This window comes from Sparus aurata, chromosome 22 (genome assembly GCF_900880675.1).
Source record: "Sparus aurata chromosome 22, fSpaAur1.1, whole genome shotgun sequence".
NCBI classification, from domain to species: domain Eukaryota; kingdom Metazoa; phylum Chordata; class Actinopteri; order Spariformes; family Sparidae; genus Sparus; species Sparus aurata.
The window spans coordinates 12,645,854-12,673,283 of NC_044208.1; the positions used below are offsets into that span (position 1 = coordinate 12,645,854).

Sequence of the window (27,430 nt, forward strand, 5' to 3'; positions counted from 1 at the left end):
CTCAGTTCAATGAACCAAACTGTAAACAGATACTGATTCATTTGCTATTGATTTTCACCAACAAACCAGTTGTGATGTGACAGTTCTTTGTAATACAACTCAGAGTGAGTGGTTCAAATTCAAAATAATGTATACCTAATTGATGTTAAATATACAATTGAAGCAGGAGTTCTATTCAAAAAGGGGGTTGTGTGTTAAATGGAGTTTAGCATTATCACATTGGCTCGTGCCATCACAAATACTTGGTGAAATGTGTGATATCTGGCTTCCTAGAATCACCCACCACGCCCAGGCTCAAAGAAGACCAAACATGGCAGTGCTGTGGCTTACTATCTGTTCAATCAGTTAAAATGTAAACTCCAACTGTGATTCATTGGCTATTAATAGCTCACTCATTCATCCACAACTGCATATAACAACAATGAAATATGAGGATACATTTCCCAAGGACCATGCAACCTGGACTCAGCCAACCAAAGAACTTTAAAAATTGACTATAGAATGAATTTATAAGTTTGAATATTGTTCATACTCCTAACTAAAATATCGGACGTACCATTAAGCATGACACAAAATTGGGACGCAGTAGTCCATTGAAATTTCCCTTAATTTTCAAAACAGCTAATACTATTGTTTCCAATGTCAACTAATACCTCTTATGTGTAAAAAAAAAAAAAAAGTCTGCATGTTATCTCCACCTCAGTAAACATCTATGTAAAGGCAAGAAGCAACAAAATTGACCATAATAATGTGTTCATACACATCTTACATAGCCCAATTCCAAGTTATCCCAGCAACTTACATTTGTAGTAAAATTACTTAATATTTAGATATATACAAATTATTTTACTATATTACTTTAAATCAGATGTTATTTTACTATAAACAACCAAACGTTATGTTTTATATAATTCCACATGATGAAAAGTTTAAGAAAAACTAAAATATAAAATGTTTCAAAATGTGTCACCGGACTTTTAGATTTGCCATCTGTATGATACATTTAGCGGTTTGAAGCACTTAGTCCAAAATTCAAACATCTTTCAAACCTTGAAAATTCCACCTAAAATGCAAGTGTTTCTAAGGATTTCCAGCCCTAGTACGAACCCTTAATATACATATTAAACATTTTAATTTTCTGTTAATCTGCTGCTGCTAATTCAAATACCGCTCTTTGATTAAAACATTTCCTCAGCAGCTTCTTCTGTCTACAATCAACACTGCATTTAAAAAACAACAACTAATAACAACTAATTTGGCATTGACTTATAAAGGACCAAAGTAAAAAAGGAAAGAATGGACAACAATGAAATGATTAAAGGTTTGGATAGCAACTTTATTTGTTCCATATTAACAAAAATTCTAATATGAAGCTGAACTTCTGGACAAACAGCAAGGGAATTATTTGACAGCAGGAGGGGAGTGGGTCACCATGTTGGAATACTCAATGGGCAGGCTCTGTAAAAAGAGAGGACCACAAAAAATTAACATTTAAACAGAGATTGTTGAATTAATATCTTTCCAACCAAGCATGGGAAGACCAAAAATCTGCAAAATATCAGCCAGTAATGACCAGATAAGCCACCTGCCAGTGACATCTAGAGGAAAACATCTGTACTCGCACAAAATCAAGTTCAGTTTAAAGAAAAAAACCAGGCAGTAATGTTATATACACTGTACACAGAAGTCAACAACATGGGTAAACTTCTTTAACATGATATATGCATTTTGTTATCTCACTATAATGATATATTTCTCTTCATCTTTATATACAATTCCCATTGATGCTTGTACTCATTCATTTGTTACATTGCCCACAGTGGCCTATATAGCCATCAAGGGTCATTTTAGATATGTAGGGGTGGGCAAAAAAATTATATCACAACATATTTAAGTGCATTCATAACCCACATCTTAATTGCAATCTTTTCTTTATTTTGAAATGCCCTCTAGACAAAAGCCAGACTATGACATGGCCTATGAATGTCTAAATTTACACCATTAAAGCACAATGTTGCAATCATCTACAACCACCCAAGTAAGAGCAAGAGCCCCGTTCAAATTCCCTCAACTAGCATAGCCATCTACTTGCCTACATTAATAGACTGATTTGTTTAAATAGTGCAGATCTGCTTGTCAATGAGGTTGTGAAAAGCTTGGAAACTAAACTAAGAGGCCATTAAATACCACAATGTCTAAAATTCATCTGAAAAGGTGGCTGTGGCCTTCAAGATTGTTCAACTAAAATCGTAAGGTCGTCTACCCCTAGCGATATCTATAAATGGTATCGCAAAATCTGTTGGTAGACAAAATTATATCATCTCACAATATCATATAATCTTTGCCTTTCCCTAATTATTAAGTATGAATAAACAGAATGCACGGTTACTCACTGTCCTTTACTGCCTTCTTGCCTGGAATAGAAGGAAAATAATGATATATCAGTTACTTAAACTCATACCACAGAAACATGTTCATTTGAAAAACATCAGTTCATCTACAGCTGCTTACATTACTCATATTCAGCACTATCAAAGCCATTTATTTAGGTTCTGTTCACAACTACTGTAATACTTGTGACAATATATGTAACATAACAATATTATTATGATACCATATGTTGTTTGTATAATGGAATACATATGCATTTCCAATTTACTTTGCGGAATATTAAGTCTTGAACTCACCCCCATAGGAAACTTTGTAGTAAGCATAAGTCATGATGCCAAGTCCAACCCATACCTCCTGGTATGCCTTGGAGTAGTATGGGCCCATCTTGGTCCACCAAGTTGCAAAAAAGCTTCCGGCCATCTGTGGAGACAGCAACAGCAGAGCATTAAAACAGTGGTTAGGCCAGTGCAAATGCTCCAACATCAAATAACAGTTTCTTTCAGTAGAGGCATGACTGCCAGAAAGACCACACCAAACTCCATTAACAATTCCACCAATTTACTGAAGTGTTGCTTTTAAGTTTATCTGACAGAATTACGTTTTTAATCAGCTTAAATAGTCATATAGTTGAACAAGATGCATTTAATACACTATTGTTGACCTAAGCTGAGTATCAGAAACTGATCCCACCATTCAGACAATGTTGTTTCTCAACATAAAGTGAACTTGTTTGCAGCCCTGACCCTCAGCTGTGATGGGCCTAGCTAATGACTTTGGCCACCTCTGAAAACCCGATCAAAAGTGCAGGTAACTACAATGGCAACACCATTTTACTTAAGTAACCTTTGCTCTTCGTGGAATAAGTACCATAGCTTTTCATTGGCACAGTCAGTATAATATCTTTCCTGAGGATAACGTTACAGCAACGTAGCTGGCTAACGCTAATGTGCTGCTGCTAATATCACAACCTCGGATTTGCCAAAGTCAGTGGTAGCATTAAATGTTAAGATATACGAGCCGTAAAATAATTATATGGACATTTACACACAGCCATATGGCTGACATTTATATTGCGTTCATTTAACATTTCAAGCGTACGTTACTAACGTTAATTCATTAAGAGAACGCTAACTAGCTTTAGCTAGAAGCTAGCTAGCTAGCTAGCTAGCTGAGTACACCTGCAAAAGTGGCACACACAACAAAAGCAAATAGAGATGTTAGCTTGCTTTTTTGATTGTTGTCGTGAGGCATACTATGTTTCTGTGTTACAATTGAAGCTATTGATTAACTTAGTGCAAACTCTTTTCTTACCTTTCAGTTTGTCACGCTGCAGAGAGAAGGTCAGGACAGCCGATGTTGCTATACGTCAAAGTCGTGGGGGAAGTCTTCTTCTACGCTCCAATGTGTAGTGTTGCATCATGTTTTGGTGTGCGGCGCCACCAGATGGAGGTACACGAGTAACGTTTTGATCTATGTGTAGTTATCTCTTGGCTCCACCTTGAGGACAAAGCAGCTAATGTATGACATACACCATGATTTATTTTATACTGACATATTTCCATTAATTAAGAAAATGTATTGAACACAATGCAGTCCATAGATAGTGTTAATAGTTGCATTCATTGTATTTTAAACTCAGAATTGGATCTGATCTGATATTATACAGCGTATGCTACTGAAATTACAATTTCCACCTGGCAATGGAAACATGATTTGAATCTTAATTCTGTCAAAAAATAATGCTAAGAAGATGAATAATGGGAATTAAGGTAATTTAGGCAGTTCTCAAGATTCCTTCTATTAATGCTTACTGAGCAAAGCCAACCGTATGTTTTTCAAAACAGCTCTGATTTGGTCACCAGAAATACATTCATTTTGAAATTGGATGGACTGGTCAGCTGTCACACATTAAAGCTAAGGAAGAAGATTCTGGAGAAAGATCTTATTCCCTGGTCGTCAAATATCAGTTTGGGTCAGTATTTGGCCCTGAAATTCTTACCCAAAGCGTCAGTAATTGATGAAGCAGGCATGACGCTCTTTAAATCAACTGTCTGTCTCCAGAATACCCTTTCCTTCCTTTAATGTGTGAGGTAAGAGGCTGGAAATTGGTAAGAAAGAGTGTCTGGCTTTCATCTAGTTAGGTTAAGAGTTTGATGTCACAAACTTGTTCATGCAGTTAAACCAGACACCACTTTCCTTTAATTGTCGCTCTCATAATCTGTGCTTTTAGTGGTCATGGACTATAATAACCTTCTAATATGAAAAACCTTCCGCCTCACTTTCAATTTCAGTCACACGCTCTTATCGTGGTGTATTTTTTTAAAACTTGATGTTAGGTTAGGCTTGAGGTTACACAGTTTAAGACTTTCCAAAGGAACTGTTCAGTTATCTTATGTCCTCTTTTTATTTGCTCTTTGGTGCTTGTGCCATTGCCATAACAGAAGGGAATTTGAGGTGAGGGTGCAGCTGCTACATGTATGTGGCACACACACTTTCCACCAGCTCTGTCTGCTCACCATAGTGATTCAACAAATAAAACACTGGCACTGTTTTCAAGGGTAAAGATGGCATTGTGTAACATGCCCTACTGTCTGTGCGCCCTCTTTCACTCCATGTGAAACAAATAAATATCGAAATAAAAAGGAATTTTGGCTCTTCTGTTATGTTATGTCATTGCAGAAATACAAACAGAGACACTATCGTTTTTGTTTCCTGGAACATCAGTAACAAGTAAAGCTGAAAACAGAACTAATCCACAGTGGGCTTTGTGAGGACATGTTTGAGCCAAAGGATACTGAGTTGTATGTGCGCCTGCAGGAGTGATTTGGGCCTGCAGTGAGTGTAGGCGGGACTCTCCACCCTTTTTTTGTCCTCATGCTCCAATAGGCAAGAGGTACCTTGTTTCATTTATGAGCACCTAAAGGCCACGTCCTATTTGAAGGGACTCAACACAGTGAACCAACGTAGACTTGTGCCAATATTAAAGGACACAGCTGAGGACATTTATTATACACAATCTGCTGGGTTCTTCTTTGTAATGCAGTCAGCTGCATTAGCTGTCTTCAGCGACCACAGTCCTGCTACAGGTATGTTAAAGATCTGTGACCAGGCTGTCTATTTTTGTATATTTACATGATGGGACTGTGAGGTCGGCTCTTTACACAGCCCGGTTATTCCTCCTCTTTGAACGCTTTGTTTAAATGTTTGCATGTGTCTACTTGCATCTCTGTGGTCATGTAAGGGTGTGGGTGGGTGTGTTCTGACTGCACCATGACTAACCAGGCTGTGGCGGCAGCTAACTAAAATGTTTTGGACAGAATTATTCCTCTGTGTCACTGTGGATCTCACTTGGGTTGACAATTTTACTAATCCATGTCCCTTGCCCCCCTCTGAGGTTGATCTCGTGTTGTGGTTGGAGACCACATGGCCTCAGGTGGAGCAGGGGAAGACGATGGAGGCATTCCATTGGATATTGACAACGTGCACATGCTCCTCCAAGGTCAGTCTATTCCTGTACTTTTGTAGATGTTGTGACATGTGCTGTACTCGGGAATCGCAGCGGTGGCCAAATTATGTACTGTGTTGAGGAGATACTATTTCAATGTCTCTTGCATCACTTTATTCTGACATATAATATGTGCTCTTAAGTCATAACCAAAAGAATTCCTAAAAAGTGAAAATGAAAGTGGTGGTGTTTGGTGAGAGTGGTGGTGCTGGAGGTTTACTGTTTTTTCCAGCTTCCTACAGACTCACAAAACTTGCTTTCAAAATGAATTAGCACCAAACAGCTATGACCTCAGACACACTGAGGACTTTACTTGTGACGGATTACAAACTTCACTATGATATTAAGGGAACATTGTGCAGCTTCTGTCTTTATTTCCTCAGTTGAAACAGAAAATGAATGATTTGTTGTGTGGCCCTTCCTGCTGAGGTAGGAAAACCTGCTATGTTTGTTAGAGTCATGCCAAAAAGCTTGCATGTGACTCCACCACTAATTGGATGAAACAGTTGAGTTCCTGGTCAAACTGGTCTTTAACCACATGACAAAACATTGAGTCCAATGACCATTCAAATTGGTCTTCTTCTGCAGAAGGCAAAACTACTGTACAGTAATCATGTCATGATGGCTACAGTAATTAAAATTTACCCTAAAAGTCTCTGTATTCATTGATCAGACTACTTTGCAAATCTTCTTTCCTCTCTGTAAGCAGTGCATGTCTTAAATCTTGCCATGTTTTATATGAGCGAAAAATAGTCATTGTGATTGCAAGATGTGCAGCAATTTGTCAGTATGGCTTGGCATTTATTTCACGAACACAAAGTACTCTTCATGATAGTTTATGACTGTTGTTATCAAGTGTCATTTGGTCAACAATGTTACTTTAAATGCAAAGTTGGCTTTGTTTGAGATGTCTTTGTTATGACAATTTGAGATTAACCAAGGCGATATGACCTGCCATAAACATGTCACAGCAGGCCTAATTATCAAACTTAAAGAAACTATTTAGCTTTATGTGTTAACATTACAATAAACTGTTGGCCATCACAAGACCATCATAACTGTGTCATGAATCTGGACTTCAACTTGTTTGGTAAAGATTGGACTTATCATTAAATGTCATTAACTTTTTGTAATCTTCCTGACCTCAACTACAGTGGTCCAATTTGACCTCATCATTAAAACAGGGAATAAGTACCGAAATGATTTCGAGAGATGTACTTGTTGTAAAAAGTAAGTTAACTGCTACCTGTAGTAAGCTGTAGCTAGTCAGCTCAGTCAGCTTTGAAGCTACTGTAGCGCCTGTCAGTCCTGGCGTGCCAGGGACCAAAACCCAGGAAGAAAACCACATGCGTTGAAGTCACAAAATGACACTTTATAACAACAGTCATAAACCTCCACGTTTACGACAGGTGTCAAGTCAAGGTTACAAGGTATCACGTCATGTGTTTCCTCAATATGTGACGCTTCAAGAACGTGTGCTTTAAAACACAGCTGTGTTTCATGGTATCCAGTACCAGCTATATGTTCTTTTTTATATAACAATTTAACTGCGCATGAGGGAATATCAGACACAGACAATTTTGACAATGCATCATGATAAAGTCCCAGGGAATGAGAGTAAAAGAAATTCACATGGTAACTTAATTAAAACTGACACTAAAAGGTTGATATTACGTTTCTCCACATTACATACTTTCACAATGACCTAAAGCAGGGTGTCATTAGTGACATGCTGAAGCCTCTTACTGCTGTTTGTACTGGCCGTGTCAGGTGAACTGCCAGGTTAACTGGGTGGAGCAGAGTAATTAAATATTATCATGAGTTTCCTACCTCGGCAGGCTCTTAAACAAACAGCAGACTCACTGAGCCAGATTCAGGGCTAAATCCGATCTGCACGTGTGAGTTCAGCAATCCGAAAGTTAGCCTGTGTGTGCTTTTCTGATGACCTCAGACTAAACATCAAACTCCTACAATTCATTACTGACTGAATCTTTAAATAGTCTCAACAGATTGTTTGTAATCGTAGCAACACGGAACACAGATACAGAAAGTAGTGGTTAAGTTTAATGAAAGTGATGCAGAATCATATCATTACTGGCAACATCTAAAAGTTCACGTTGGATACAGCTTAGAGTATTCTTAAAAAATTGAATTAAAGTAGTAAAATACTTTTACTCAATGCATTAAATGCAAAGTATTTCTAAAATATACAATGGACACAAAAATGGCCTGTGTGTTTCCAGCTGATCATTGGCTCCACTTACTCTAAGTTTCAATATACTCTGAATAATACCAAAACCACTTGCATATGTTTTTAACTTTTCTGTCACCTCCATGATACTCTCATTCAGGAGGCCTTTATAATGTTATATATAGTAACAGGTTCATGTTTTGGCAACAGAAGCTCAGGATTTGGTCTAGTACCTCTTAAGAACCATGCATGATTAAATCCCTTCACTGTGTGTGTGCATATGTCTGTCAGGAGATTCATTCTATCTGTGAGCTTGTCTCTGTGTGTATCAGCTGTGTGTGTGAGTGTCAGTATCTATGTCTGTCGCTGTCCTGGAAATGGTCCCGTCTTGTATCCAGATCCCAGCCAGGAGCCTTACTTTAGCTTAAAGAGGAAGTCTGCCACTCGGGTCGACTTGTATTAGCTCAGGCAGTTATATATTGTAGCCTCTTCACTTATTATACATGGATTCATTTGCTATAAGTTATAAAAATGGAGGCTCGAAAAGTCGATCAGTCCTCTGATGTCGGTGAGTAGTTTGCGGCCTGCCTGGAGCTAATATCATGATGATTTATAGATTGTTATAAACTTTACATGGGCACATGCCTGACAGGAAAAGGTCAGGTTGCTTTTGAGGAATACACTTGAATGTATTCTCTGCATTTGTTTACATTAGTTGGTGTTTTCAATCCAGCTGGAGTTTAAATGAGATTTAAAATGATGCAAGAATGAGAATTAAAAAACAACCATTTTATGTCAAATGCTTTGCCAAATTTCAACTGTAAATTAGTGAAACTTTTGTGTGAATTAGTATGCTGGACTGTATTTCTTATTTACATGAAGGCATATCTATACCTTTATATAGCATTTTAGTCACAAGCTTGACACACAATTACATGCATATGACTATACCTAAAATGAAACAAATCATCATTGAATGATGTGCTGCATGTGCATGTGCAAGTGATCATTAAAATGCAATGGGCATAGATTACATTTTTTTTTTGTCTGTTTCAACAGTGGAGCATGAGCAGATTCAGAAAAGGACATTCACCAACTGGATAAATGCTCAACTCTCGAAGGTATGTTGATGCTGAGTGAGTGAGTGAGTGAGTGAATGAATGAATGAATGAATGAAAAAACAAGAAATAAGCATTTATAAAGGAAAACAAGAAACTGCCAGCACCTGATTTTTGTGAAAAAGACATACAAAAAATATAGGTATGTATTTATCAAAATAATCTAAAAAGTGCTTGGATGGTTTTACATCTTTGGATACAATATCTAAACTCTATAATGCTTTATTAAAGCCGCGTTTCTGCTGTTGGTAGTATCAAACAGCTGATACGTTTCAACTAAATAAAGACCTGGTGCTTTTAGATTCAATTGCTAAATAGGACATATCTTCTGGAGATTATCTTTATTCCAGTTAAAGTAAAGAGTGAGATAGAAAGAGGCTCTAGTAGTGATGAAGAGAATAACACAAGGCTGCAGGTCTACATGCAGCATCAGCATGTAAGAAGGAACTTGTCTTTTCCATATACTGCAAAGCTTATCTTTCTCTAATATGTGAAATAATCTGTCTGCAACTTAATATGTATTATTGTTGACATGGTTATAAGTAGCCAGATGTGTCTTGTTTTCACCAATTTCATTGTTTGGGGGGAAGTATTAATATTTTTAGGTTTCATCTACGAGAGGTGTCGATGTGAGCTGTGTGTACAGGGTGGGAAACATGTGTCGACCTCAGGTTTACACTCTGCATCAAGTTTCAAACAATACACCTGTTGACCTTTGACATAGATTTCTCTTAGGGTTCAGCAAAACTTGTCAACTGTATATTCCAAAACCTACTTTTAATTTGCCTGATGTCTCAAGCAAAACCTAATCAAAAAGCTAATTTGATGCTTTTGCTTAGAGTTTAGCTGTTTTTCAGTGTGCAATATTTGGAGTGAAGAGTGAGTGTTGAAGTGTAAAAGTAATGTTTGGGAGCGCTTTAACCAGGTAGTGTTGGAAAATGACATGACATCATACTGTGGCAGAGCTGTAAATGATATGAAGCAAGCTGCAGACATGCTGACTCATTGTTCAGACAGCAGGGTGCATTGAGGCAGCTCACCGTGGATCTCAGTGGAAAGAGACCTTGAGGTGCTCATGACGGTCGCCAGGAGTATAAATAGTGCTTCAGTGAAGCAGGACAGCATGTAATCTGAATCCAGCCACCTCTTCATAACCTCAGGTCCATATGACTCCTTGCTAAAATCACCGGTTCATAACCTGTTATCTGTTACAACAGTCCACTGACAAGAGAGACCTCCTTTATGTCTCGAGGACATCGGTCACCGTTTGTGACTTGGCCTAAAGCGTTGACCTGGAAACTTTTAAATGCTCCCAACTTTCAGTTCGGTTTTTGATGGATTAATAGGCTCTGACCTTTTGGGTTCTGGGTGTTTTTGTGAAGCAGCAATTAAAAAGAGATCATGTCATTGCAAAATAATTGTTGAGTGTGTTGTTTCTCACAAAGTTGATCCCATTTCCCATAAACTCCTTTACTTCCTGTCACGCTGTTTTCTTCTGTGCTTTAATGAACATTTGACAAATATTTTTCTATCAGCCTTTCACTTTTTATTACCACATGACATGTAAAAACCCTGAACAACTTCCCGTTTTGTACAAATTGATGCAGCACATTGCCCACCAAATATGAAACAGTGACCCAAGGATATTATATGGATTCATTAACAGCTGTCTAGTTTGTTATCTAAATGGTACTTTTAATGTTATGTGGTGTTATTTAACAGTATCAATGTTTGGACTTCTGCATTAACTGTCATGACAGAAATTGAGGAGCTCAGATGCCTTTGTAAGCTCTGCTACTTCCGGTTTTGAGGTTTTGAGGTTTAATCTGCTTTGAATGTGCTCAATACCAACATCAGAACGATCGAAAAATAGATAAACCTTCAAAAAGTCATTAGAACAAAACTGGATTGCTGTTTTGGAACCTTTTTGTTGGATTTATTCGTTTTACTAATTATGATTTCATGAATAGTCCTGTCAATTATTTTTGATATCAAATATATTTGGCTTATTTTGCATTTTGTCATCTGCGATCTGAGATCTAAAACGGTTTAAAAATGAAGAGATTTTATACATTTGATTGTTATTTTTAACATACAACTTTAGGCTATGCTTCTGTGTTGGTATCTTAGTATAAGCACAGTCAGTATCATCTCCGATTGTAGTAGATGGAACAGTTGAAGTTAATGTTGGATCATCACCTGAGCTCACCCACTATTTTGAAGTACTGTACATCTGGACAGATAAACTAATAACAGTATTTGTGTGATTTGTTACAGAGATGCCCTCCCTCATTTGTGTCAGACCTCTTCTCTGACCTCAGGGATGGGTCGCAGCTGCTCGACCTGCTGGAGGTGATGAGTGGCCAACGGATGGTAAGTTACTACAATGTGCTAATTAATAGATTCCAATTCACTCCGAGAGATCTTTCATGAATAGGAACGTACTTGACAAGAGAAAGCCAAAATGACCCAAAAAGATGCTACAATAAATATTAACATCACATTAAAGCTGATGTTTTATTTGTCTCCAAAGAAAAGACAAAGAGGCCGTGGGGTTTTCCAGCAGAGGGCCAACATCGAGACAGCGCTCAACTTTCTCAAGAGAAAATCTGTAAGTTTCAACAGAACAAAAACCCCAACAGACAAACAAAGCACGGCATCTGTCTCTACAGTTTGTATTATCAACATTTGTCATATTTGGTTTCTGTAGATCAAACTGGTGAACATCAACATCTCAGATGTCATAGATGGACGGCCCTCCATCATCCTTGGACTTATATGGACCATCATCCTCCACTGTCATGTGAGTACAGATGCTAAACTAGTGCTAGCACATAACACACACTTATACTTATGTCAAAGAGAAGAAGAAACTACAGCAACAGCATCTTGTAATACATGATTTATAATTTTAAGAACGTACAGATTAGAAATATATGAGCCATTTCAAAGATACTGATCATTGGAGATACAAGATATTGTTTTATTCTCTCTGTTTTAGATCGAGGAGCTGGCCAACACTCTCTCCTTCAGCTCTCGTCATTCCTCCCTCGACTCTCTGTCCAGCCTGGACTCCTGGTCTGGCAGCCCAGTCCCAGCAAGTCCAGTTCCTGGAGGACGGACATCGCCTCTCCACAGACGCTTCAGAGTATCTGCCAAGAAATCCCTGCTCATGTGGGTCAGGGACCAATGCCAAAGGTGGTTGTTCTACTATATATATATATATATATATATATATATATGAATGCTTAAAATTAAATCTTGATCACTGGTAACCTGAACAGTTCTCTGGGCAGCATTGTGGTACTGATCCTTCACAGGAGGAATGACAGTTAGTCCTAAAGCTGTCTTTGTCAGGTTTGCATGTGTTTCCTTAGTTTGCATGTCTTTTCTCTTAATCAAACTTTGTCATAGCAAAGTTCAAACACATGCAAAACAGATAGACAAGCTGAATTGCTTGTTGGTAGTGACGATAGAGTCCAAGCAATAACTGAACAATGACTGATGTTTTGCAATCACTTCAAGACAGATCGGCTCAGACCTTCTTAGGCACTTTGTTCTTCTTAATTTGTGTTTATTTCTCTAGGGTTGGCTGCTCTGTAAGTGTGAGGGACTTCAAGTCAAGCTGGAGAAGTGGAGAGGCCTTCTTGGCCATCCTGTGCTCCCTCAGGCCACAGCTGGTGGATCTTTCACTGGTCAGGTCCAGAAGCAACCAAGAGAACCTGGAAGAGGCGTTTCACCTGGCTGAGAGGGAGCTAAACATCCCCCGCCTACTGGAGCCGGAGGGTGAGGCTCATTCAGTAGTGACTTATACTGGTTCTCAGTATCTTTAACCACTTAAGGAACACCGTTCCAACATGGGAACACCCTTCGCTAAATGAACACCCTTCGTAAAAACAAATAGTTTTTTTGCTAATAGTTTTAAGCATCAGATCTTAATAGTATATACCCACTGTTGGAAAGCTGAGACTGTCGTGATTATTTTAAGCCCAAAACAGTTATTTCCAGACCATGTAATAGCCTTCTAAACTCACCATGACACAACATTAGAAAGAGCCCTCTACCGCAAGAAGCAAGAATGCCTACATACCTTCGGAGTGTTCCCTTTTTCCACAGCTACACGTCATGCCACAATTTTTTTTTCATAGTTCGCCAAGAGTCCATAGGATGGGAATATCCATGTCATTTTACCCAAAACTAGCTACAAGTGTCGAACCAGCAAGAAACCACAGGGTCTTAGCTTTCATTTGAGACCAAGATTATGTTTCTAGGTAAAGGGGTTCTCAAGTTATAAGCCTTTGAATCTCAGTAGGCGCTCTTGGAAAAAAGGACCCATGCCAAACGCACAGACATGCCTTTAGAAAAAAAATTGTGAAAAATCAATTTTTTTGTTTTTTGACTTCAAATTTTGAGTGTAGCAAGCTGAGACCTGTGGCTATGGCCTAATTGTGTCTGCTGTGTCCATAGACATAGCCGAACCCTTATATCTTTGTTGGACGAAAAACCCAAACCTGTGTTCCAACCTCTGTAACTCTGTGTCAGTATGTCATAGAATCACACCTACACTAGAAAAAACTTGAGGGTGTTACCTTTCCAATGGTACCAAGCTCATCCCTGAGTCTCAAACTAGGTGGGAGCTGTCATGCTTTTAATTTCGGTATGTCGTTTTGGAAAAAGAACCTTAAAATGGGGGCGTTCATTAAGTGGTTTTAAAGGAGAAGGTGAAACCTGTTGCTTCAGTGGGATAGTCAGGTCAAGCAAACTAACAGATTACTGCTCCTACAAAGCCGTGAGAAAAAGTAATGTATTATTTTTCATCATGTGTGAACCTTTCTGTGTCTTTACCTGAACCTCAGATGTTGACGTGAAAGACCCTGAAGAGAAGTCCATTATGACGTATGTTGCCCAGTTTCTGCAGTACTCTAATGACATGCCATCACCTGATGATCATCTGCAGGTAGGACATGAAACCCTCACTGCAGAACTGACTTCATCTACAACTTCCCTTCTTGAAAGTTTTTGTCCCTGCTGCTTCTCTTTCTTGTTTGAACCCACAATCTCCTGCATGAAACAAACCTTTTCTTACCTTACCATTTCTCCTCTGGTGGTTTGGTGCAGCTGTTTCCTCTGGTCCAGCCCTCTTTTCTTTCACCTGAGAACTTGCCTGCTCACTTCACCCCAGCTGTTGCTGTCTCACCAATACGTCAGGTAGCTGTATACTGGCCGAAGAAGTCCTTCTTCAGCTTTTATTTGTCAGTCTTTTTTAGATGTCTTTCTTTCAATCTGTTGCATTGATGATAGAAATCTTATTTACAAACAGTTCAGCTGCTGTTTATAAGATGGATGGCTGTCAATGTGCAGGGCTTCTTAAAATTTCAAGACATTTTTTTTTTGCTGATCTTTCCATGGGTCAAAATATTTTTTCTCTGAAACCTAGTTGAGGTGAACTCTTAGGTCTTTTTGAGTATGGCACATGATTTTTACATTTACACTTTTTAAACCTAGACAAAAGTTATTAATGACAGTTTGAATTTTGAAAATGTAGGTCTCTCCAAGTGAGCGTGCGCAAGAGGTGACTTGCTGGCTGCAGCAAGCTTACCAGGAGCTGTCAGAGTCGCAGACAGCTACAGAGAAGTCAAGCTTTGCAGAAAAATACCAGGTAAGGTGAGGCAGAAGTAGAGCTGAGAGAAAAAAAACACTGATTTGTGTCAACTATTTATTGTTGTTGTGCAGCGATTTCAGGGTTTTGATTTAACTAACTAAAACATAATTAAGTAGTCATAGATTTGATATTTGTGTAATCACTGTTGTCTCAAACTTTTCTTTATCTCATTTCATTTTACCATCCATAAATGTATTAAAGTCAAAATGAGTCAAGTTGTTCAGCTTGAGCTCACTCTAATAACAATATTCCTACATAAAACCTCTGCATGGAGCCATATATAAACAACCGTTATACTTGGCTGCCATTCTTGAGTAAGAAAATGAATTTGCCAAAGATTAAATCTTAAATTTGGTTAAAACATTTCTTGAAAACATCACGTGTCTGATACCTATTGACATCGTTTCAGAACTTTGAACTGTATTTGCATCATTAGGTGTTTCAGAACTTCGCTGATTCCTTCACTGAGCAGAGGAAACCAGTGATGACCCTCCTTGCCGCCATAAGACGCCGTCCTGAGATGAGCCAAGAGCAGTGTGCTCTCAAGGCAGCATGGGATCGTTTAGAGGAGGAGGTGAGGAAATCTACTGCGGATGATAAGCAGTATGGTTATACTCTGCGCCCAGCAGCTTTTTAGTCACTTAAAGTCTTGCTCATATACAGCCTCCTTTGCAATTTTTTAAACATGTTTCTTGTGTTACATGTTTTGTGTTTGGTACATTTGTCTGGACAATTGCTCTTAAGGCTGCTTTTAATCTGGAGACTGGCTCCTGCTTTGTCACTTCCTTAATCTCCAGACGTGTTAGACTCATTAGACAATGTAACAAGCATTTTGTGCTTATACCAGGTTGTTTATGTGTGTGTCATTCCTCAGCTGCAGAGATGTAAAGCAGACCTGGATTTGAGCCTCCCTCCTCCCCTGGACTCAGTTGTCTTGTGGCTGCAGCGAGCGGAGGCAGCGCTAACAGAAGAGGGAGGAGGAGGGGAGGATCACGCAGATGCTGCCAAAGAAGCAAGAGTTCAACAGGACACACTAAAGGTTATTTTTAATTTGACACTACAGAAGAAAATCAACAATCGAAATCAAACATTTTCTAGACAACTCTGAAGCGGCATATATGCTGTGGGATGAGAATGTTGCATCTTATCTTTTGTGCTTCTAATTTTTGCTGTTTTATTCTTCAGACTTTAATTAAGGAGATGAGCCATCACGTCAATATCCTTGATACCTACCGCAACATGGATGACTCAGGAAATGTAGTAGTGCCGCTGGAAAAGTTTGATGAGATAAAAAGACGGTACGTGAAATAATTGTTCAACCTCTGTAATGTGTAAAATGTGATAGAAATTAAATCCATAAATCTTTAAGTCTCTGTTAAATGTATCTGGAGTTCAGCTCCTATGAAACCCTTACGGAAAGCATTCACACCCTCTTTGTTTATGAACAGTTTAACCGATGTCCGAGTCACTGCCAAGTATCAAGGGATTAAGTTGGAATACCAGGAATCCCGTCACACTGTTATGGATCTTCTGGGTCGCATCAATGATAAGCTTCAGACCTGGAAAGCTCCCTACAGATCTCAGGAGACAGTTCTTGTGCTTCTGCAGGACTGGCACGTAAGTATCTGAAAGAGCTAGAAATAAAGCCTTGTAACACCAGTTCCAAAAACATACCAGTGGTATAATATCAATATCACCACAATATCATAACATCAGAAGTGATGACTTCTGTTGGTTTGTTGTCCAGGACACAGTGGAGCGGCAGGGACTGCTTTTGATTCTAATGGACGCTCTCCAAAATCTGAAGGAGAAGGCGAATGCTTACACCAGCAAGGCAGCGCTTGGTATGTGCTACATGTGTTTGTTCTGTACGCACAAAATCTCAGTTTTATCCTTTCATGAAGATTCTTTATTTTTCAAAAGTCAAGCCCTGATCTCCCCACACTCTTCTCTATATCCAGGTGAAGGTTCCCAGTGTGTCACTCGTCAGGTGAATGAAGCAGAAAGCGAATCTGAACTGGTTTCACAGGCCGTGACAGCTGTCAGGGGGATGATGGAGAGGGTGGTGTCTGCGTGGGAGACCTACAACACCTGCATAACTTCTCTGCAGACGTGGTTGGCACAAAAAATACATTCACACACCCAGTCTCCCGCTGCAGGGACGCAGGTAATCTCACCTTTTTTGGGGATTTTTGTCAATGAATGAACTTAAAAAGATTCCTTTATGACTCTCACTATGAAGTTTAGCATGAAAGCTGCGCCAACCAATGTTAATGTGTTAGATTACTGTATATCCCCTTGATGGCTGCAGAAGAGAAGCTTTGCACCCACCTGATTTTTTTTTTTTTATCTTGGTTTGGTTTTTGGTGGACTGGTTTCTGTAGGGTATGAGTGAGTGGACGTCATGTCAGGCTAAGCTAAACCAGGCAGGGAACTTACTCATCGAATTGACAGAATCTTCGACCAGCCTCGCTCTGGCTGAGCAACTCAGCAAGGTCAACATGCAGTGGGCTGAATGCATGAAGAAGACAATGTTTGTAAGTATGCATGCGCTCACTGCTCTTTCCATTGTGGTACAGATGTGAATGGATGAATGAAGGCACAGTTCACGTGAAATTGATGTATAGGATTTTAAATGAAGTAACTCATACCTTCTTAAATAGCATTGCTGTTTTTCATTTGAAGCTTTTGCTTTAGATATTTTAACATAGTCTTGAGAACATGAGAACAACAGGACATAAAGACATGAATACAGGTTGTTACTCATGAAGCATGTCTTTTAGGAAGTATCATCAGAGCCCAGTGTCGGTCCCCTCTGTTTTCAAATGGTACATTCACTGACCCAGGAGGCCAGTCAGCTTCTGAGGCAGCCACTGGATGTGGCCTCTGTCCCACTGAAGGCAAACAGACAGAAGCTACAGGTTGGCAAAGTTACAAGTGGATGGACAGAAATAAACAGCAACATATAGACACAATTGTTAAGTCTTTTTGTGCCCGAGCTAATCTCTCTTTATACATTCTTTTATTAGCTACTGAGTAAGAAGATGGCTGACGTGGACCTATCATCCCTCAGTTCATCCCCAGACTTTCAAACAAGCCACATAGAGAACCTCATGCAAACGCTCCCACAGGTACTCTGCTGCAAAAAGCTGTGAATAACCGTGATGCATTTTAACATTATCTCATTTTCCAGTTTTTGACTATGAATTGTTTCAATTAAAACATTTCCATTGGATATGTTATCCTATTATTGGTATTATTTTGTAGCATGACAAAGTAAGGATGGGCTGCACTCCTGATTGCTTGTAATATGTACATTAGATGCTTGCTGAAGCAGAGAGGAGCTGTGGGGAGCTGCAGAAGGCTGCGTCCAGGCTGGAGGGCCATCTGGCCGAGCTGGATCACTGGACCACAGACGCCCAAGACTGTCACCAGCACCTAAAGGAGAAAAAACATAGAGGACGCTCTGCTGTGGAATCTACAGTCAAAGTCAGCAAATCACAGCTTTCCACACCTTCAAACTTACAGAAAAGCATTTGTTAACATGGATACAGCAAGTAATGGCAGAGTTACAATTCACAAATGACTGTCACTCCGAATTGTGGATACATTTTAGAGTCTTGTTTGGTTTAGCTCCATAAAATGAAACATCACAGTACAGATAATCAAATATCAGCTATATAATCCTTTCTAGGTCCTGGCCTCCCGAGGCTTGCAGCTGGAGAGCCAGGTTGTAATGGAGGGACAGGATCTGCAGGACCTTGTGGCACAAGTACAGAGAACGTCTCCTCTGCAGCATCTCAGTACTTCAGTCATGCAGGATAGGATCTCGGAGGCAGTCTCTCACTGCCAGGTGAGTTAGATCAGTGTAAATAACCCTTTCAAGTTCCTCAACATTTAGATTTATATGAGACAGTAACATTTGTATATGTTTTTGTTTTTTTCAGGAGATTCTTGGGAGGTTTGGTTCCCTTGGGTTTCTGCGACCCGCTGAAACAACCGATCAGATGCAGACGCAGCCACAGTCTGGGTTTTTGGTTGTGGCCAGAACCAAACATGTTGACCAGGTTGGAAATGTGATGCTGCAAACTCAAGACCCGAATCAGGTTTCAGCTGAGAGCCCATCTCAGACACCTCAACAAAGAACAAGAGGTCTCCAGGGTTGGCCTGAAAAACAGCACATGAACACACAGGAGGAACCATCCATTGTTACACCACATGTTCAAATCCAGATGCTGCCTCAGCATTTGGGGGCATCAGGATGTCATATTCACTCTCCTCTTGCTCAAACTGTAAAAGAAGCAGCGCAAATGATCCAGCCACAGTCACTTTCTAGATCACACACTCAAGTTTCAAGCCTGAGTCAAAATGATCAACTTCTACCTGCTTTAACCCAAGCTCTTGCTGGATCAACTGGTCCAAAAAGTCCAGTTCCTGAGGAAAAGGAGAGCTCATCCTCACCACAAATCCACACGTCAAAATCCAGAATAAGAGGGCAACCGAAAACCCTACAAAGTAAAAATACATCTCCACAGCCACCGGTTATGGTCCGCAGTGAGGTCCATTCAAAAGCCCAGTCGATGGCGAGGAGCAGACTGGAGAAGGCTCGGTTTCGTCTGCAAGGACGCATCCAGCAAGCCATCAAGTTATTTGGTGGCAAACAGATTTCAGAGTCACAAGCCAAAAGGAAACAGGTACAGATTTAAACATTTTGGATATAGTATTATTTATTCATCATGAGAAAAGTTTCTCATCAACAAAAGTAAATGAATGAATAGTGATTTACCCTAAAAAGGAATTTTGCACTTGTGAATAAGTGTTAATCAAATTGTCTATAAAGTTGGCTTTGCACCCACTTGTTGCTGAAAGAAAACGCTTTCATGCTCAAACATCTAGACCTTGGAAACTCAAAAATGTAAATCAGAATTGGGACACATTTTTTAAAGGTCTGTGCTGTTTTGCTTTGCACAGCTGCCGGTTTTGTCCGTGTATGTTTGTCCAGCTTTGTGTCTTTCTGTGCAGAGAGCTTTAAAGATTCTGCAGCCTGCCGTCCTGGAGGAGTTCCTGGTTGCAGTGGAGGGTTTGGGGGCCTTTTGCACTGGGCCCAAACTCCAGGACTTGATGATCCTGTCTGACTCAGTCAGAAAGCAGTGGGAGGTACGACAGAGACCGTACACGGAAGACTGTTGCACCTATTATAGGGGGTTCAGTCACCTCTGTCATAAAGAAAAGTTTTACAGAGCTTTTGAACGAGTCTAAAGGCTTAATCATACAACCATACAATATAATCTGTTTTATTGCCCTCAATCTTACTCTTAATACAGCCAACACCCAGTCACATTTACTTACAGTATCTTACTTTCTGACTTATCCCACCTGTAACACTGTAGTTCATCATCATAAGTCATAACATAACCCATTTAATTCAGTATTTTACTGGTTGCATTCATCTTTAAAAGCTATGATATACCATGATAACTTATCACTTACATGTTACAAGTGTCTTGTTTGTGTCAAACTCAGGATGTACGCGGAGAAATGGCTGCCTATGTTCCCGTCTTATTGTCTAAGATCAGAGAGGGAGAGCAGTCTTTATCTGTTGTGCAGTGTGAAATGCAAACTAACCCTCCGCATGAAGCCACTGACCAGACTGACCTTGACTCTTTGTTGCGACAACAGGTATCTGCATAACTCTGTAACATTCGCATTAACATCTAACTGTGTCATGTAACAGACTGTATGGTCTGGGAAACGTTAAGATAGCCAGACAGAAAGAAACTTGATTTTAGTCACTTGTCTCCCAGGCCGTCATGTGCGAAGCTGCATCTGCTGAGGAATGTGTTGAAACGCTCCAAGAGCTGTGTGAGACACTGACGCCAAGTGAATCCTCCTGCCTGGAAACAGATCAACTGAGGGAGTCAGATGAAGCACAGGAAACACAGCCCGGTGACACAGTGCTCCCATCTGACTGGTAAGATAATGCTAAGGAGGGGCAGCATGAGGTGTAATACATTACAAGTCAACACGTTTAAAGATCCACTCCACTCCACACATCTATTAAGGCATATAAAAACAGTGTCTGAGAAGGTTTTTGCTGAAAATCATTAAAAAATTATAACCACATTCAAATCCTGATAATGGTCGCATCTCCCACATTGTTTAATTGAAGCAGACAGCTTATTTATTAACCATTGTCACTCTGTAATCCTTCAAGTCTATTAATCTTAATGAGCTGCCTGTAGGACTGAGTGTAACCGTCCATCATCGACCTCCCACTGATTATCACTTCTTAACTCAGCAGGGGACAGCAGGTCTGGGGAAACAACCCGCTGAGAGCGACTGGCATGTCGGCTGACACGCGGCAACAGAGCAACAATCTCCTACATAAACAAAGCGTGGACAGCCCACAGCAAGACCCGTCACCTGCGGGAGGTAGTGGTGATGTAGTGACGTTGCAAGTTCAGGACGTCCCAACAGCGAGCGAGGGAGACCTCACACAAAACAGCGGCGGTGGGTCAGTGGAATATCTGAAGCCATCACTTCGAGCCAAAGAGCAGTCGCTGAAAGTTCGTCTGTTGCACATCGCAGGGGACAATCAACAAACCCAAGATCATATACAGGTATGAAGAGGGCTTTTATTTAGATTCTCTTAATTTCATGAGCTCTATAAGTATGTTATTGCTTTTAGGGCTGCAACCAATGATCATTTTCATTATCAATTAATTTATAAATTATTTTCGCAATTAACTGATTATTAAGTGACAGTGACATCTTCAAATAGCTTATTTTGTCCATCCAACACTCCAAAACCCAAAGACTCTTCATTGACTATCATAAATGACTCAGAAAAGCAGCAAATCTTTACAGTTAATAAGCAATGAGCAAATGTTTGACCATTTTGCTGAACAGAAATGACTGAAATGATTAATTGATTATCAAGACTGTTAAGAATTAGTTTTTTGATTAACTAGAATCAACCAATTGTCAGAACTAACTGGTTTGTCAGCTCTGAGTTTTAGCTAGAAACAACGATCAGCATTTTTGTTGACCTACCAAAGACGTGAGTGGTGAATTGACTTTTCTTTGGGTGTATCGAGTGCTTCAGTTTTGTTTTATAGGCTCAGCAGTAGATGATAATAAAAAAGATTACAGCATATGACATAAATGTATGCTTTGGATTAAAGAAAGAAGGAGAAAGCTTTACAGCCATCACCTGGATGCCCCCCCTTTTTTTGAGATCCTGGACATTGATGTGTGAGCACATTTGGCCTCCTGCAGGATGCTTAAGAAGGCAAAAAAAAAAGAAGAGTTAAAGTTATTAGTAACCCTTTCTGCCTCTTTCTTTGATTTTCACTGCAAGCCAAAACCTCACTGCAGCCCAACTACTATGTTGGGATGCTGTGTTTAACATACATAAAAAAGACTGTGATAATCTTATAATCCTTTTCGACATACACTCGATTTAAAAAAGTGCAAAGACAATATATTTAATGTTTTACCTCATCGATCCATTGATTTTTGTAAATATATGCTCATTCTAAATTTGATAGCAGCAAAAACATCTCAAACAAGTAACAAAAGACTGAGGAAGTTGCTAAATGCTCCAAAAACACCTGTTTGGAACATTTCACAGGTCAACAGGGTCGTTGATTACAGGTGATAGTATCATGATCCTCCTGGTCAGAAAAGAACTCAGCAGTTTCATTGGCTGTGACTGACCTGGAGAAGTCACAGCACCAGCTGCAGGGCACTAATCCTCTGTAATTGGATCGGCACACTGCTCCATCTTTTCCTCTGTTCTTCGCTCAGCTGTTACAGTCCAACTCTCCCATCTCTCAGGCAGTTGTCAGAGGCAACACTGTGGAGACCAAGCAGGAGGCAGAGTGGACCGTCATCAGAGAGACAGCCGCCCCACCACAGGAAGAGCACCCCTCCAAACAGGAAGCACTGGAAAGGTGTGGGTTAATACTGCTTTCTTTCTTTTTTTTGTTTAACTTTTTTGGAATTAAGTTTTAACCTGAGATATTATTACAGTAGAACATAATCCAGAATAGGTCTGATATTCATTTGCCTTTGAGGAACATCTGGTTCAGCATCATCCTTTCAAATCGATATTATTATTAATATTTACATTTCATTGTGGGTTTACAATCTTATTGACTGTGTAATCCATTTAAACAACAATATAATGCCACAGACAAAACATTCTTCCATGTTCCTTGTTATCACTGTAGTGAAATAAGAATAAAAGACACTATAGTGCCATGGATGCCTGGATGTCACAGATTTTGCAGCACGTTCTGTTCCCATGTAGCCTTTCAGTGTCACAAATGAATCAAATGTTCGGTTCAAACAATGTGTAACTCTTTTATTATAGGTACAGAAAGTCCTGCTCCGAGTTTCAATCTCAGCTTCAGAAGAACAAGCAACATTTGGAGGAGTTTATTTCGGACCCAGTCACCGTCTCCACCTTGCAGAACCACAAGAAGCAACTACAGGCAAGTTTAAACGTCATTTCAACACTTAACATCCATCTTCAGATATGTTTTGATCCATGTTTGGAAATGGTGCTCTCAGTGCAGAATGAGCTTGGTGTCACTTGCATTTGCATTTCTACAACCTAAAACAAAATAGCTGTGAAGAGATATTTGTTCACAAGGTCAAACTTCACCAGTGTTGTGGGTAACGCGTTACAAAGTAACGCGTTAGAGTACTCTAATTACTTTTTCCGTGTAACATGTAACGTAACGCGTTAGTTTCGTGCGTGAAGCAATCAGTAACTTCGTTATTTTTTTAAAAAAGTAATCCGTTATTTTAAGAATTTCTCCGGATAAGGAAAGGGAAAATCCCGAGTGTTTTCGAGCCCCCGGCAAGATGGCAGAGAGGACAGCTTTTGCATCGTGGAAGTACGCACATTATTTTCAATTCGCCAGCGAAAAGGACAAGAACAACATAACGGTAAAATGCACACTCTGCGTTGGTGAAAAGCTTCTGTCGACCTCAAAAAATCATGACTTCTCGGTGCATTTAAAGGAGGCTGTGTGTGTGTCAGTTAAGTTGAAGCATGTGCGAGGCGCTGCAAACGGCTTTTAATTTTTGGTAACGCATGAGTACTCTAATGCGTTACTTTTATTCATAGGTAACGCTGTAACGTAACTGATTACTTTTAATTGATGGTAGCGTTGTAACCTAATTAACTACTTTCCAAAGTAACTATACCCAACACTGAACTTCACAATATCAAATAAATGCTGTGATTCTGTGTGAACAGATTTTAAAACAGGCAACAGAGGCGCTGCGGTTTGAGTTTGAGCTCACGTACGCCCAGCTGTCCCAGTGCTCCCATCTAATGACCACGGAAGATAAGAGCGAAGTGGAAATAATCTGGGAGCAGCTGACTCAGCAGTGGAGAGGCCAACAGATGTGCCTACAGAGCAGGTACAGTACATCTTTCAGATCAATCATTTAGTATTGACTCAACAAACAAAAGCACATTTGTTCCTTGTTGTTCACTTGAAATACTTTACCACAGATGTTTTTGACTGACAGATACAGAACACCAGTCCCTGACCATGTACGAAGAGTATTATTGGTTTTAATCATTAACCCCATCAGATGTATTGCACAACTGTAATACAGATATAATACATAATGTTTAAAATGTCTAAAAACAAGCTTTGTTATACATTTTGTTTAGTTCTGCATTTAGATTATCCCAAACGCTTCCAACAATGTTCAGACCCAGAGAGAATCTGTCATTTTGCTCAAAGTAATAGTGTATTTCATTTTGTCACCTGTCATTATAAGTTCTGGGGAAAAAACATGATGCATCAGGGAGAGAAAGGAAGTCAGCAAACATGACTCAACATAACGTGAATAAAAACTTAAAAACATGACCTCTTCTGTGAACATTTTCAGCCATTTAAGAGTTTGTTCAGGAGCTTTCAATGTTTTTCCATGGTCCTTATCAGCAGATGGAGTTAACTAACACCAACTTATCCTAACAAGTCAAGTTTCTTTTATCTTGGTCTGTGTCAGGATGACATCTGTAGAGAATACTACAGACCTGATGGAGTCTGCAGAGGATCAGATGGAGATGATCACAGAAAAACTCGACCGGATCCTCAGAGAGTCCGTGGACATCTCCTCCTTCAACTTGGCTGATCCTACACTGTTGTCTGATTTAGAGGTACATCTAAGCTGTTTTCAAACAATTAGCACTTTAATTCTGGGAGTAAAATACGCACATATCAATCATAAACCCCTCTTGTGTTCCCCAGGAACTGGACGACAGACTGCAATCAGAAATGAGAAAGCTATCAGAACGAGTCTCTGAAGAGGAAACACAAGGGCCAGACGCCACATCCCCCTCACTCGTCTGCCTGGCTCTCCACAACAGTGTCCATCATCTGGAGCAGCTCCGACAGCGGCTGGAGAGAGTTCAGTCAGCTGCCCAGGCTCTGGATCACTTCCTGGCCACAGTGAAGGAAGTCAAGGCTGATATCCCAAAACTGCTGGCAAACCAGGAACCCAGCAGACAGCAGAATGATGCAGACTGGGAGCAGCAGAGACACTCTTGGCAGGCAGCAATGCAGCAGAAGTTGCAGACTGCTGCGGAACAATCTGATAGTGTTGACAGCACTTTAAAGGCAGTGGGGATGACTCTGACCATGGATGGTGCAACAGTGGCGTGCCAGGATGTGTTGACATCATTGTCCCAGCAAGCCGTGGATGTGGGAAAAGAGCTGATGAGTGTCAGGAGGAGGGAGAGAAAAGATGAGCTGTTTCCAATGGGAAAGGAGCAGATCCAGGAGTTGAATCCTCTGGAAATAGGTCAGATAAAAAATGGGGATGATTCATCACGGGAGCAGCAGCATCCAACTACAAGTAGGATGGAAGAGGGGTCAGGGATAGAGGCCAAAAGGAGTAGGCTGGAGGTAGATACAAAGACACAAAGGGAGGAAGAGGCTGAAACATGGAAGTCTGATGGGGGTCTCGCAGAAGCCAAAGACCAGAGAAGAAGGAGAAGCAGCCAAGTGAAAAAAGAGGAAGAAGAGAAGGAGAGTTTGGCCCGAAGGAGAGGTGCTTTGTTAGGCACACTGAGGGAGATAAAGGAGGCAGCTGAGCAGCTGGGGTTACAGGAGCCCACCCTGCCTGCTCTGCAACAGAGGTACAACACTGATCTGGGTCATAAAACAAATCATTCCAAGTACGGGTGAACAATTAATCAAAATGTTATCGAAATTGTATTATATTATACTCCCATTGTCTAGTAATGATTGTGTCCTCCTCTGTAGGACACGTGCCTTGACTGAGCTGAAAAGTCGTCTTGCTGGCCACCTCGCTGAGCTGCAGTACATACGAGATGCGTCTTCACAGTCAGAAATCCCTGATGTGAGTCAAACCCCAGAAATGGAGGATGTCTGGGAGGAGGTGACAAAAGCTGTAGCTGAAAGGTAAAGAGACCAAGTTCACTCCATTGTGATTTGCTTTGATGACTTATAGTTGTTTGCTGAGTTTGTGTTTGTCGCATTATGGTTCACATGCAGGCTGGAGCGGTGTGATATCCTAACAAAGCTGCTGAAGAGGTTTCAGAGCATTCGTGGTGAGCTGAGTTGGACACTGCAGAGAGCAGAGAGTACCATCAGTGAACAAGCTTCCTACATGGGGAGAGACAACCTGCACCGACTGCAGACTAAGGTATACCACAGTTAAATTGAGATGATGAAACGAAATCAAAATAATTTCCTTGTCGCTGGCAAATTGTTGACTACTCTGTGTGTTTCTTAGGTCCAGGAAACAAAAGCAGAGCTTACCAACCTTGGTGACAGCATAGAGGAGGTCCGCAGTGTCTGCAGGCAGCTTCAAACTCATTTACGTCACCTCCCAGAATGCACCATCGTCCCATATGAGGGAGAAGCGGATGCTCTAATGGACCGCTGGCTGGATGTGAGTTCTGTCACTTTAAGGGTGCACTATGTTGTGTGTGTGTGTATATACATATATATCTGTATACATATAGTATTTTGACTCTTTCAAAACAAAGCAGAATAACTGACAGGTAAGAAAAAGAGAAGTTGAAGGCTGAGACAAATACAAAAAACTTGAGGAGAAAAACTAAACTTAACCGAGAACAAACCAGTAAGACACAAGGAGACACAGGAATACAGATGAAAGATAAGCTGCAAATGTAAACAGACTGATGACTGAAAAAGGGAAACGCACAGGAGGCTAATTAGAGACAGCTGAGACTAATCAGGAGAATCAAAATGGCAGGATACATGTGGAGAGTGAAACTCAAAACAAAACATGAACTTGAAAACATGAAAACATGAACTTTGACCCTGAACCATGACAGTTCATTCACGTTCTTACAGATATCAGAAAGAACTGATTCCTACATTGAAAACCTCCGTCATGGACTGACTCTGTGGGATGGGGTCCTTCAGCTGGGAGCAGAGGTGGAGAGCTGGACCGCCAATAAACTGGCAGTATTTGCTGAATCTCCATCCTTTCAGACAGAGGAAGACATCAGTGCCTTGCAGGTAAAACAGTCTTCCTGT

The 27,430-nt window shown here is 40.2% G+C and overlaps 2 protein-coding genes across 2 annotated transcripts in view; one reads left to right on the forward strand and one right to left on the reverse strand.

Moving 5' to 3' along the window:
- Positions 1–1,315: 1,315 nt before the first annotated feature.
- On the reverse strand, positions 1,316–3,840 carry atp5mj (ATP synthase membrane subunit j). Its single transcript, XM_030405262.1, has 4 exons — positions 3,703–3,840; positions 2,688–2,811; positions 2,394–2,414; positions 1,316–1,458 (listed from the first exon to the last, which is right to left on the reverse strand). Exons 2-4 carry the CDS (start codon positions 2,809–2,811, stop codon positions 1,445–1,447), a joined length of 159 nt encoding a protein of 52 aa, XP_030261122.1. The 5' UTR covers positions 3,703–3,840; the 3' UTR covers positions 1,316–1,444.
- syne2a (spectrin repeat containing, nuclear envelope 2a) overlaps positions 3,831–27,430 on the forward strand; it is an 85,283-nt gene continuing 61,683 nt past the window's right edge. Inside the window, exons 1-36 of the mRNA XM_030405261.1 lie at positions 3,831–5,477; positions 5,786–5,890; positions 9,147–9,208; positions 11,483–11,578; positions 11,739–11,816; positions 11,916–12,008; positions 12,207–12,403; positions 12,792–12,991; positions 14,062–14,162; positions 14,324–14,413; positions 14,751–14,864; positions 15,304–15,441; positions 15,742–15,906; positions 16,053–16,165; positions 16,316–16,484; positions 16,615–16,711; positions 16,829–17,034; positions 17,252–17,404; positions 17,651–17,788; positions 17,897–17,998; positions 18,189–18,356; positions 18,562–18,720; positions 18,815–19,561; positions 19,890–20,024; positions 20,391–20,546; positions 20,672–20,838; positions 21,166–21,487; positions 22,707–22,822; positions 23,245–23,365; positions 24,139–24,305; positions 24,906–25,056; positions 25,148–26,037; positions 26,165–26,323; positions 26,417–26,567; positions 26,658–26,816; positions 27,245–27,412. Of these exons, the coding sequence (XP_030261121.1) occupies positions 5,815–5,890; positions 9,147–9,208; positions 11,483–11,578; positions 11,739–11,816; positions 11,916–12,008; positions 12,207–12,403; positions 12,792–12,991; positions 14,062–14,162; positions 14,324–14,413; positions 14,751–14,864; positions 15,304–15,441; positions 15,742–15,906; positions 16,053–16,165; positions 16,316–16,484; positions 16,615–16,711; positions 16,829–17,034; positions 17,252–17,404; positions 17,651–17,788; positions 17,897–17,998; positions 18,189–18,356; positions 18,562–18,720; positions 18,815–19,561; positions 19,890–20,024; positions 20,391–20,546; positions 20,672–20,838; positions 21,166–21,487; positions 22,707–22,822; positions 23,245–23,365; positions 24,139–24,305; positions 24,906–25,056; positions 25,148–26,037; positions 26,165–26,323; positions 26,417–26,567; positions 26,658–26,816; positions 27,245–27,412 (6,324 nt within the window). The 5' untranslated portion in view covers positions 3,831–5,477; positions 5,786–5,814. The remainder of the gene's footprint in view (positions 5,478–5,785; positions 5,891–9,146; positions 9,209–11,482; positions 11,579–11,738; positions 11,817–11,915; positions 12,009–12,206; positions 12,404–12,791; positions 12,992–14,061; positions 14,163–14,323; positions 14,414–14,750; positions 14,865–15,303; positions 15,442–15,741; positions 15,907–16,052; positions 16,166–16,315; positions 16,485–16,614; positions 16,712–16,828; positions 17,035–17,251; positions 17,405–17,650; positions 17,789–17,896; positions 17,999–18,188; positions 18,357–18,561; positions 18,721–18,814; positions 19,562–19,889; positions 20,025–20,390; positions 20,547–20,671; positions 20,839–21,165; positions 21,488–22,706; positions 22,823–23,244; positions 23,366–24,138; positions 24,306–24,905; positions 25,057–25,147; positions 26,038–26,164; positions 26,324–26,416; positions 26,568–26,657; positions 26,817–27,244; positions 27,413–27,430) is intronic.

What these genes read in the sequence shown, in the direction of transcription:
- atp5mj (XM_030405262.1), bottom strand. Translation starts at nt 2,811, where the DNA reads ATGGCCGGAAGCTTTTTTGCAACTTGGTGGACCAAGATGGGCCCATAC. An exon ending in CTACAAAGTTTCCTATGGGG is followed by an intron (nt 2,415 to 2,687) that starts GTGAGTTCAAGA and finishes CTTCTATTCCAG; the next exon opens with GCAAGAAGGCAGTAAAGGAC.